This window comes from Syngnathus scovelli, chromosome 1 (genome assembly GCF_024217435.2).
Source record: "Syngnathus scovelli strain Florida chromosome 1, RoL_Ssco_1.2, whole genome shotgun sequence".
NCBI lineage: Eukaryota > Metazoa > Chordata > Actinopteri > Syngnathiformes > Syngnathidae > Syngnathus > Syngnathus scovelli.
Window position 1 is genome coordinate 10,092,501 of NC_090847.1, and position 12,855 is coordinate 10,105,355.

A 12,855-nucleotide genomic window follows, 5' to 3' on the forward strand; every position below is an offset into this window, starting at 1 on the left:
GGGGTTTTGATTGCCAATGGGAGTTTTATTCTTGCCAAAATGAAATCTGTTCTAATGCTGTTTTCTCTTTTCTTACTCCTGCATCCTACACTTTTCCTCATTTCCACTGATCTCTTTTCCCCTCCACTCCATCCACAACATTTTTTCCAGGTGATCAAAGTCCTTCCAGTCCAAGTTCTCGGTGGCCGACTGCTAACTATGGTTACAGAACCCTAGGTGTGTGTTTTTAAGTCCCTTTTTATATTCCATCTCCACACAACAACACCCTGCCTCCCGCTGCTCTAATCCCGGCTGCGTAATTCACATCCTTCACTGTGTCGAGCTGCTCTACAACACCCAGAGGTCTTTGCTGAGCTTTTTTGCATTGCTTTGAAAAGGCTAATGTTAAAATGCTGAATTTATGCATATGCCGAGGAATGACACTAAAACGCCACATGAGCAGAAAGTCACTGCTTTTGTTTTTGTTTTGCATTGAAGAGCAGCTCAAGTCATTCAAGTCAAGTATAGCCACCACCTGTTTTTTTTTTTTTTTTTTTTTTAAAACCTTGTTCACAAATGAACTTGTCTTAATTTATGTTCTGGCACACTTTTCTGTGCTGTGTTGCAACCTTCAATAAGTGTGTGTCCCCATCGCATATTAATTACTTTGATTTTCAGTTTTACTTTCAACAGCTTGGCCAACTGCTTTTTCTTTGTATCTTGAAGGTTCTGAACAAGTGCACGTTGGTATGAAGATTTGTGCATCTAAAATTTCCTGATTTTCCCTTTTATTTGGCTTAATTGAATTCAACAGATTTGAACAAGCACTTTGTTTTTTTTTTCTGATAAATTGCTTGAATTTAGTTTAACTACTTGAGGGGCCTTGGGAAGCGGCACGTAAAGGATATTGATATCTTTTATGTAGAAAGACCCACTAGTGTGTTACAAGCCAGAGCTAAAAAAAAATAAATAAGAAAGTGTGCGTGTGCTAATTAAATCAAACTGCGCTCAAATTGTAACATTCATGAAAAGTTTTAATCAACTCTATTGAAAACCTTCACAGAGGTGAGGCCCTTTATCATTTATTCCGTTAAAAATTACCATGAACAGAATCTTACAAGACGGTTGGGACATGGAAGGGTCCACTTTGATGTTTTGACTTTAATGAAGGGAATCCCAAGGGCTAGCCGGCTTTCTAGTTTGTATTTGCAGATTAGTTGTATTAGCTTCACAAGAGAGTAACCATTGGTAGTTTTTAAGTCTATTTTAAGTTGGGTGGGATGACTCTAGATGAAAACTGTCTTTTTGAGCCGTGAGCTGCTTGTCTTTTTCAATACAGCTAGGATAGTTTCAGAGTCACTCAGATCACCTCATGACCTCTGCTTGTCTAAATTTGCTTGGTGTTAGTGGTTAGGATTAGGGTTAGGGTACAGACTTTAGGTCATGGGTTAGGTTTATCTCCTAGAGAACTTTCTTTTTAAATATTCTACTTTGTCTCACTACAATGACCCTCTTTAAATCCCCAAACATACTTTGGCCTACCTAAATATCAAAGGTAGCACGAATGTTATATGTTAACATAATACAAAATTTACCACCACGTATGTGCCTTCATATGGCCAATTAATAAGGAACAATTTTCAAATATTGCATGCTTTTTTTTTAACTTTTTGAACTTGCATGTTACGTTAAGTTTTTCTATGTTGAATATGTTTGTCTTGTAGTTTTTACCTTAATCTTTTTTCCATTGCGTGTAATTATGGACTTGGGGGCAAAAAGCGTCATAACAGTTGTTGGATTTTTTTTCCTCATGGAAAAACAATATGATTTGTTTTGTCTAAAGGATCCCATTTCTACAGTCTTGACTAATGCTAAAGATCTACAGTATTGCAAAATAAAATAGTTTGTCCTGCATTAGGGGAATGTATGACAGCAACAAAGATCAAAGTATGTTGGACTCAAGACTGGAAAGTCTGAAATTTCCTAGTCCTGACATGGGATCAGGTAAGCCTATGGATGGACAATTCACTGAGGCCCTGTTTTTTCACTCTGAATGGGACGTTTAATACTATGATACTGAAGGCGTTAAAGCAGTTGATTCAGTCAGTGTACCAGATGTATTCCCTCCTACCTGTCACAACTATTGTCATCTGAGGCTCTAAAGCTTGATTAACTTAGCGCCTTCCTCAGCAGCCCCCTGTAACCGAGTGTCTTTCTATGCTTGTGTCAACGTAAGTTGATTTAAAACGAGTGAATGTCTGCTTGTCGGCTGAACTCCCCCTCCAGCTGACTACCTCTGGTGTCAGGCTCAACGCAATTCTTGGTGCTGCCAGTCACAATTATGCCCAATTTCACAAGCATTTCCCATTTCCTTGTCTCCACTTTGAATGGAATGGAAAAGCTAACCCTGGAGGCTCCATGCATGTGTTAGGCAATTACACCAGACAGTCAGCACAGAAAAAATGGAAAAATTGATAGAGTCTTTGGGTGATAATGCATTAAATACATGATGATATTGAATCAGTTCAGTCTAAGATGAATTAGCATAGCTATGTTTTGGTTGAAAAGATATTCAAGCTAAAGCTAGGCCTACTCATTTTCTATTTCCATGGTTCTCCCTGCAGTAAGACAGTTACCTCAGTATCTGGCAGAAGATTGGCAGATTTAAAACGCAAGCACCTCATACATCCTGCTCCATCGATTTTCAGTCAGGGATGAAAGCCACAGACTCAGTGGGTCGTTCATAGTAAGGGGCATCCCAAAAGACACATCTATCAGATTTCAAAGAGAGGCCAGACAATCTTATATATTTACTGTCTTTTCAATGTCATTACATTCCCAAACCAGGGCTCTAGTCTCCATTCCTTTCTGTGCTGTTATCCTGCTTCACCTTCACAGGTCAGTCTATCAAAAGTTCCATTATTAGTTTTATATAGTAAGTCTCTAAAGGACTTGTTTGACATTGAATAAGGGGGAGGGGGTAACATGTTCTCATTAAAAATACAGATATAACGATATAATGCTTACTCAGGTCATGGAATTTCAGCCCATTTTTCTAATCTTTCAAAGCCCGTTCTTTCGATTCACTGGGTCAGATCAGAGAGCACCGTCCCCCTGTATGTTTAATGAAGATGAAATTACCTACTTTATTTCATGAAATTTTAAAGAAGCTAAAGTGGGTGAATCTGCAAAACGGCAAAATGAAGAGGCTCGAGGGAGGGGCATGTGATGGAAAATATGCTGGCGATGGTAAACACCCCATTGTTGGGCTTTATCCCCCAAAGTCATTTTTGCCATAAATAATCTTTCACTGTGTATTATTGTCGTGTTTGTTTTCCAAATGACCCTGACATTGCAAGGCATTTTGCAGCGATCTAACTTTTTTCGTATACGCTTTACTTAAAATACACAAAACTATAAACTTATACTTCTGGGATTAATTTGCACACAATGTACTTCTCTGTGCTTTTGCAACTTCTCTGGCCAATCCACACTGAACATTGCTTCCCGTCCGCACATTCACAAGCATGTATGACCGTTTCTGTTTGATAGCTCAGAGTTGAGAGCTAAGGCCTCCTTCAGGCATCCACTCCTGGTGTTAATAGATGCTATTCATCGCAGCGCCCCTGGAGGCAATCCGGCAGGAAGTGGAGCTAACGTGATTTCAGACGAAGAGGCCCAAGGGACTTGGTGCCTCATGCTGTTGCTTGGACGGCATTAGCAGATTTGAGATATTCAAACGCAAGATGAGAGCAAAGTGGTGCTGTTTGAAATTTATCACCTGTTTGCCATAGATAAGGAAAAGTAAGGCAGATATGTGCACTTCTGTGCCACTACTTTTAAGATGTGATGTCCTCGGGCGTAGACAAAAGCCTGTACACCTTGCTTTGACCCAGAAAGACACTTAGCTCAACCTGATCTTGGGAATTGTTTGACTTTATCGTAGTAGTTTCAGCAATGCAACACTATTCAAAATCCAATTGTACACTATGAAAGATTAGTCTGAAGTTGTGAATATGTTATCACTATCATAATGTGCAACGATTAACATGCATTATTTACAGTGTGTACATGCTTTTTAGTCACACTCTGTGGGAAGGCGGGAAAATAAATACAATTAAAAGCATGCATGTTGACTGGACTTGCAAAATACAAACAGGGTGCGTTTTCGTCAGATCCAAAAAGTTGGCATTTCCTGAGAAAAGAAGAGTGCATTACGCTCACTTGCATATGTCCAAATTGCAGTCATCAAGATTATTGCAGAAATTAAGAAACATGATGAAAAATGCTGCACTAATGTTACAAAAGTGAAGAAAATTGATGAAAAATTTTGTAGCAATGTTACAAAAGTGAAGAAAATTAGGTAGAACACATTTATCCCAAACAGTTATTTGTAAATGTATTTCCCTAAAATTGTTTGAATAACAAATAAACTGCTTGGCAGATGGAATAAAAGTATAAAGCTCTTATTCCACTGAGGAGTGTACAATTGTGAGTGTTTTGACAGCAAATGTTGCATTCTCGTCAGAGTCCATCAGGGTTTGTTCAAAGTCGTAAATCTTCGCCAAACGATCGCCGGACATTTGCCAGACATTTGCTTATACTTTCTTGTCCTGAGAGAATTTTGAACATATTCAAAACTTCCTTGTGACAATAAAAATAACTGAAACTATTTACCAACATATGCAACCTTGAACAAACCCTGACAAGCATTTTGCAACCTTCTCCAACAGTGGGAAATATTTGCCCCTCAGTGGGAAAGTGGCCTAAATCTACTCGACCACCAAGAGGATGATTAATGCAAAACCTATGGGGCCCCAACTGCTTATTGAGCCATCAATGAATGAGCTTCTACTAGCTTATGAGATCCAGTGATATCCTGGAGTGTATTCAGTGGGTCTTTTTTTTTCCTTGGTTAGTTTCCTAACAATATTGCTTTTCAAGTGTGGGGGCAGTTATGAAAGGTCACCCAAAGTGCAAATTGTCAATAGCAGATCAATTTCGGAGTGCAAATATGCTTTGGAGGTCCCATAATGGAGGGTTTTATCTTATTTCTACCCGAGGCACATCAACACAATAGGCTTGATATGCTTCATTCTGTGATGAATTCCTATTAGAGCTATAAATTTCCAGTGTTTAAAGCCAAAGAAATGCCCAATAAAGGGGCCAGCAGTAAGAGCATCCCACTCACTGATAAATAGCCCTCATATAATGTAATACAGCCCGAGCCATCATACTTAGTGTTGAAGGATGAAGAAGTAACTTTGGTTGAATTAAACCTAATGTGTTGCTCATTAAGAATACAGCAGGGCCAGTTGATTATCAGATGGAGAAAGAAGCAAATGTGCGTAGGCGTCAGACGCCTGTTTATTTTGCTCATAATAACAAACACGATCAAGGACGTTGTTTTCTGCCATCATACCCTTGTTTTTTTCCCCTTTCTTTTAAACTCTCTCCTCCGACATGGCTGTTATTAAGTCATTTTCGATTTAATGTCCAGATTGACGTTTGCATTTTGAAGAATACGGCACTATCAATATAGTCTGTCGACTGCAATGAGGAGGAATTAATTTGACTTCTGGGCTTTAAAGTCTACTAACAGAGAATCAAGAGATGAGTGATAGTGGTAATTCCAGTAGATGCCGATAAAGAGCTCACACGTCAAAGAGTGATAAATTCAGGTTATCCGTTTGAAACAAGGATGCAGGGAACAAAGATGTCAAAGAAATGATAATGTATGTAATGCTTTTAGCTTGGAGGAGAATCCACTAGAACTGGTTGACAAGATAGTGGTTTTGCACTATTGTCAAGGTTTACAGTAAGTCTGAGTAATGGTCTTTTTTATATGGAAGTGAATAATGTGTAATTGAAAAATGTGTCTTCTAAATTGATGGTAACACAAATATTATGAAGACTGAACACCGAAGCCCTGCTAAAAGCTTTATTAGAAAACATTTCAGCCACCCAATCCTGTAAAAACACAATGAAGATAAATGATATATGTTGGGAAGGTAAATGTGAGCTTGCATGGCTCCAAACCAGTTTAAGGACGCCTTTCGATTGCTGTTAGTTTGATAAAAAAAAAAAAACATTTCCAGAATGATAGATTTTTATTCAATTAGCTTCAGTCAATAAACAGTTATTACATAATTATACAAGAAAACACAGCCAACTGAAAAGTCACAGCACTGAAGAAAGCAAGTTTGGACATGGCATATTCAGTTTAGCCAAATAAAATGGAAATTACAGTGGATTGCTGAAATCAGCCAAATATTTCTGATCTATCTCTGTTTCAGTCTTCGTTCATGACAATTTTAATGCAAATAGGAATAATACATTGCAGGGAAACTCGCATTATTTTTTTTTTTAGTATGGTTAACGTTCATATTTTGTGTTAAAACAGTTAACTTCAGTTTGCAATGAAATTTACCTGAAATACTGTAACTCTCTTTTGGTCACTATACGTTTTGTTCACTGAAGCTGTGTTTGTTAAAAGCTTCCCTGAATTTGTCTATTCACAGTATTTGATGTAACTGACAGACCGGCAGTCAACTAAAATTTGCTCCCAATATGGACCTGGCAGTTCCTTGCATGGCAGCAGCCTCCAATTGGTGTATGAATGCGTGTGTGAATGGGTGAAAGTGAGGCATAGTAAAGCATTTTGGGCACTATGTGGTGCAGATAAAAGTGCTATATACGTAAGTTTAGTCCATTTACCATCAGATGCCACAAGGTATTGATATTACGGTACATAGCTTTATTGAATCAAGAAAGTATTCTATCGATAGGGAAGGATAAGTAAAAGTGTTGGTGATAATTTCAAATTTGACCACTACTGCAATCTGTGTTTGTACACCCCACCCATCCAGTTGAGCATGACGATGCATGAGATGCTCCCATCGGCTAATGCCCATTTGCTGTGCTCTTCCCTCTGTTTTATTTATTTATATGTTTATTTGAGTCAGGTTTATTTATTGATGGGCCTCAAGGATTTGATGGCAATCTCCATTTGCTCAAAGGACCAAAGACACTAAAAGGGCTAAAGTCGGGTTGACGTTTTATAGTGCGCAAAACAAGTCAGTTAATGCACACATAGTTGAGCTACCAACTTTCATTGCAATGGAAAAGTGGAATGGGCCATTTTACCTTGGAGTACACTGGTTTAGCCTCGTGTGTGTTTTTGTATCTTTTAGTCTCTCCTCATATATTCTTTTCTGTTGCTTGGCGTCTTACCTTTTTGAATTTTCTCTATGCTGCAGCAGCATTTCCATCTGTACAGTAAATGCCCCTTGCTGTCATGGTGGACCACCAAATACTCAAAAATGTTCTAACTGCTATTGGTATCGTCCCCTGTCCCTTTTCTTTGCTTTTAATAAATAACGCTTCAGCATACGCTCATATATTAATACGTTGTACTTCTGTTTATGGCTTTTAATCACTTCTCTCTTTGCTCGTGATAGTAACATCGGATGATGTAATTAGAGGCATATAAAAGCGTAATTGTTGTTTATTTTCCCAATGACATATTTGCTGTTGTAAGCTACTGAGGGAACAAGCAAAGCTTAACTGCACCCGTGTGTGCAATTTAAGGTCATTAGCTTTGGAAGCCAATATTTCTCGCTAGAGGTCTGCCAGAGGACCTCTGGTCCACTCCAACAGTTGTACAAAGTTGGAAACTTGGAGGCGTAGTTTATCCAAGATAAAACTTTCCAAATGATCTCATTATTATGGGATATCTGGAAATGTCTTCCACTGCTAATTCGGATTCATATTATTGTTAGGTTTTGAGTAACCTCTTCAGGGTAAATTTCAGAATTTTTTAAAGTGTAAAACAGTTTATCTTAATGTACTCATAACTAGTGGATTTTGTGTAAATGCTAAAAGTTGGTGTAATTAAACTTGCTATAAGCTACCAGCTCAGTGACCTAGTAGAGTGTCCGCCCTGAGACTGGAAGGTTGTGGGTTCAAACCCCGGCCAGGTCATACCAAAGACTATAAAAATGGCACCCATTGCCTCCCTGCTTGGCACTCAGCATTAAGGGTTGGAATTGGGGGGTTAGATCACCAAATGATTCCCGAGCGCGGCACCGCTGCTGCTCACTGCTCCCCTCTCCCCCAGGGGATGGATTAAAATCACATGGGGATGGGTTAAATGCAGAGGACAAATTTCACCACACCCAGATGTGTATGTGACGATGATCATTGGGACTTTAACTTTTGACTTTATAACTCCAGTCATTATTTTCCCGGTCAAGTGGAAAAGAAATGCTGATGCATATCAGCTCTGGGTATTCATGAACTCCATACATGATTAAGTTACATCCTGCGACTTAATACATATGTATAAAGTGTTTGGCACAGTTTTAACCCTGTGCTTCCATTAGATGAGCTTTAAGCAGCTACAATGATGTAAGACAGTTATAGTATATGCATGTTGTATGTACATGTTGTAGTGTGTGGATGTGTGGATTTCATCATTGTATATACCCTTAGCTGTGTGCATCAACATAGAAATATTAGTATTTGTTGTTCATGTTCAGTGTACAGAGTCTCGTAATGTCCATTTTGTTTGCTTTATAACACATCTCCCCTGAAGGCATTGCCAGCTAAATAAAAGATGCACGACGGCATACCACATTACCTCAACTACAACCACACACACACACACACACACGCACACACGCGCACACACACACACACTTTCTTTCCAGATTACTTCCTTCCAGTTGCTAGGGTCACTCTTGCCTTAGGGTGGATTAGGGCAGATTGGAGCTGAGATGTTCTTTTGACATTTACAACCACTGGGCAAGGTAATTTTCGTTCAGGCTGGAACCATACTGAGTTTGTAATTAGTATCTGTTTATGTGTTTGTTATGGTCTTGTTATTTGTATTTTAAAAACGTTTTTGATTGACTTGTCAGGCCAGCAATTGACTTGATTTGTTTAGATCCAGCTTGACTCACAAAAGTTAGCATTTTGAACAATAGTTTGTCAAGAATTACAGCTAAATATTCACGCATCGGTGCACAAACTGACGAACCCTTTCTAAAAATAGCATTCATCACTGTAAATATTCAAACACTATACATTTTGATGAGTGGGACATCATGTAAAAGTAATTTCTGATTCTACATTATTAATGTTTCCAGTATGGCAGTTATGCCCTTTTCTTGCTCTTGATACCACCTTTAATATGTTTACCAAGGCAACAGCGTATCTAAGATATATTTGCTATAAAAGTTTTATGATTGTAAATATAGTTGAAAGAGCAACTTTTTAGAATTGTACAGGTTTGGTTTCTCTCAAAGCTAAATAGGTGGTGCTGCTTATGATGCGAGGAGCCAAGGAGCGGCTAAAGATCTTTAAGGCCCAGATGACAGTTTACGAAAGCAAGAAAGACTGATTTGGCATGATGTCACATTGATACATTACTGTCTCTACACATTCTCTACCATAGCATCTTTACTCTCACCCGATTTACTATTAATCTATTAGGGCAGCATGGTGGTGCACTGTTTAGCACGCCGCCTTCGAGGTGCAGGGTTCAATTCCGGCTCCACCTTTCCTGTGTGGAGTTTAGATGTTCTTCTCGTGCCTGTGTGGGTTTCGTCCAGGTACTACCGTTTCCAAAGACATGGATGGTAGGGTGATTGACCACTCCAAATTGCCTGTTAGTGTGAGTGTGAATGGTTTTCCATCTATGTGTGCCCTGTGATTGGCTGGCGTCCAGTTCAGGGTTTCCCCCGCATACTGCCCGAAGTCAGCTGAGATAGGCTCCAGTGCACCCACGACCCTCATGAGGATAAGCGGCTCATATAACGGATGGATGGATTACTCTACTAATGCCCCCGTGGGGTCCTCATTCTCTCCTTGGGGATAGCTCGGACACGCTGGACCCATGTGTTTTTTGGGGGAGGGGTGAGGGTGATGCACATTTACTAATCAAAAGACATCTGTCGCTAACTGTCACTTTCGTCTGTAATCCCCCCTTCTCCTCCATGTGTAACAGCTCACCCCTCCACTCTGCTCGCCGAGGAGGAGAAAAATAGGAATTTGAGGCATTTCTTTGCCTCAACTATGCAAGCAGCCAATCATATTGTGCCCTGCTTAGAAGGCCCCTCAAAAAAGAAAAGAATAGCTCATTACAGGTAACAGACAGTGGTTATTCAAACCTATAACTTTTTAAAAGCACAGCCAACCCAATACTGTGCGTTGCAGAAGTGGTTGTTCTTTTAGGATACTTTTTCCAACAATATGAATTTCAGAGAAGAACTGTGCTTAACTGGTTATGATTATACAACGTAGAAGAAAAGAGGCTAAACAATGTATACCAGAACAATTAAATCAATCATTTCTACCATTGCTTTTTGTCTCTCTGTGTCCCATTTTGCCCGTTTCCTCTTCCTAACTTCCCTATCCCCTTTGGTCTTTAGTGCCTTGTTTTCATGAAATGCTTTACTTTTCCCATCCTGTCTCCATCAATTTCAATGACTCCTACGTCTCTCAAGCCAGAATTATTACCCCCGGACGGAACATTGGCCCAGTGGCGCCATGCTCTGCTCTCTCCGCCCGCATTATCCAGTTACGGCGTATCCCCTTTTGTAGCAAGCCATCTTCCTATGGCCTCGTAATGATTGAAGCCGTGGCGACCCTGTGCATTTGAACTGTAATACAAGACATTGTCATTAGCACGAAGATGGTGCTCTTCCTTGTCCATTACATTAATTGCAACACATCACTAACTGCCATGTCCACAGTGTTGTGTTACATTGCTGGCATTCTCCATCAACTAACTGTGCTCAGTCGTTTAGCCTTGGAAGGTGAGAAAACTAAGTGAGATACACAGTACACAGATTTAGATATGTTTAGATTCCAAACATTTCAGGAAAACAATCGTGCTGGCTTGTTTATGATTATTTGAGCCGAAGCTGATGTCTGAATGTTTTCACATCAAATAAATTGAAGCCAAATGCCCTTCCACCACTGTACAATAGTTGGCATGTCAGTCATCTCTCCTCATATTAGAGAAGCAGGCCGGCAACATAATTGCTTTGATGGTCCAGCCTAAAAAATCACTTCTGGGCATAAAAGGAGGCCTTGGAGATGGCAGCCGGAGAGAAAAGGTGCGAATGAATTAAAGCACTTAGCGCTCCTCTGGGGCATGTGGCCCAGATTTTTCCTTCAAAGAAATAATATAAGGAAAAGAGGAAGGCGCGTGAGGGTGGGCTATGTCTCTTCCCTGCTCAAATAAATGGCAGCAGAGGCAATAATACACATGCAGCCTCCCTTATGCCGAAAATTGAGAGTTTTTCACTGATGACACAATGGCATTGACATAGTTAACTGGCAGATGGAGAAAAGGGGACTTCAGTGGAAGTAATCTGATTTTGAACGGGGTTCCCATCTATGGGAGAACCTCTGGTCAGCCCTTTTGTGAGGGAACAAAAGTTTGGCTCCATGAAAGTAACGCTTTGAATGTATCAGTGGGACTTAGAGAAAGGATTCCATGGATGTCCCACGGCCTATGCTTCTTTTAGGACTGCAACAGACACACGTCAGCGAGGTCAGCTTTTTATCCTCTCGCTTTAATCTTCCCTCACCTTGAACCACATACTTTTACCACGACTACCATGACTTTTAGCCCCTTTTCTTGCATTTATTCTATCAGACCTGTCTTCACACTGAGGCCAGTGGTCAGGCTGAAAGAAGGAGGACGATAAACTCATCATGAAATAGTTGGGCATTGGCCTCACAAAATGTTGATAATATTCTGCAACACCAAATATTCTGATAACCCTTATTCTGTATCGTTAATGATGCATCGCATTGCATATGCATAGTATCTTAAGGCTCATCCCAACAATCATAATGAAAGAAATTTATCATAATTCTTTGAAAATGTACTCTGGGTGAAAACAATTCTAAATGTGTGGTCCTCTGTGACTAATTATTGTGTGAATGATGTCCCTTACTCTTCTCTACAAAAGGGGGTATTGAATAGATTCTGGCTTTAGCTGGCGAGTGACTCTTTTCAGTAAAAAAAAAAAACAACAACAAAAAACTGTTTAATTATGACCGCCTGCTGCACAGAGTAACCTGTCATCATTGCAACACAAAAGCAGTGGGGCTATTTGACTAATCCCCTCCTACCAATGCACAAAACCTTTAGGGGTCACAAGACACCCACCTCCTGAAAGAATGAAAAAACATTTCCAATGGTGGAACGGGATATTTTCCCAGCCAGCCTGAGACACACCCTCTTGTTAGTTCCACCCTTATCCCTTTGCTTCTCTTGAATTAATTCCCAGCGCATCTGCAACCCTCCACATCTTGCTATCGCACCACATCTTTGACCCTCTTTTGGGGACGGTATCGCTTTTGTACGGAGTTGATGGACCATTACAATTTCTCCACACTCAGAGTTTGGTTCCCTCTAAACGACTCATTACTCTGTAAAAACGGAAATGATTGATTCTTGCTCTTATAACTTCACATCTGACTAATAAACATCTTACATTTAAACATGGAAATGATTGTTGCTCTAATAACTTCACATATGATTAGTAAACATCTTAAACCAGTTCACGGGTTCTCTCATGGGTATCAATAAATATATATATTTTTTTCTGATTACAATATATTTAGTTTAGTTAAACCCTAAATTATTCATACCCTTGCACAAATATGAATTCAAGTGACAAAAGACATAAATGACATCATGATCTATACTACATGTGCTGTGTTGTGTCAAGCATGGGTATTTGTCAAGTCTGAAATATTTGGAAACATCCATTGTTTGAGTTCAAACAGCATATTTTTTTAGGTGGAATGGGTCAGGGTTGTGGTTCCAAGCATAGGGTTGCACCAAACCTGTCT

The 12,855-nt window shown here is 39.6% G+C and overlaps 1 protein-coding gene across 6 annotated transcripts in view; it reads left to right on the forward strand.

Moving 5' to 3' along the window:
• diaph2 (diaphanous-related formin 2) overlaps nt 1-12,855 on the forward strand; it is a 334,433-nt gene that overhangs the window by 272,595 nt on the left and 48,983 nt on the right. For 5 of the 6 annotated variants that reach the window (XM_049746603.2, XM_049746754.2, XM_049746826.2 and 2 more), the window contains one exon: nt 151-216. The exons of the other annotated variant lie outside the window; for it this stretch is intronic. In XM_049746603.2, coding sequence (XP_049602560.1) covers nt 151-216 — 66 coding nt within the window. The remainder of the gene's footprint in view (nt 1-150; nt 217-12,855) is intronic. 6 annotated transcript variants of the gene reach the window in all.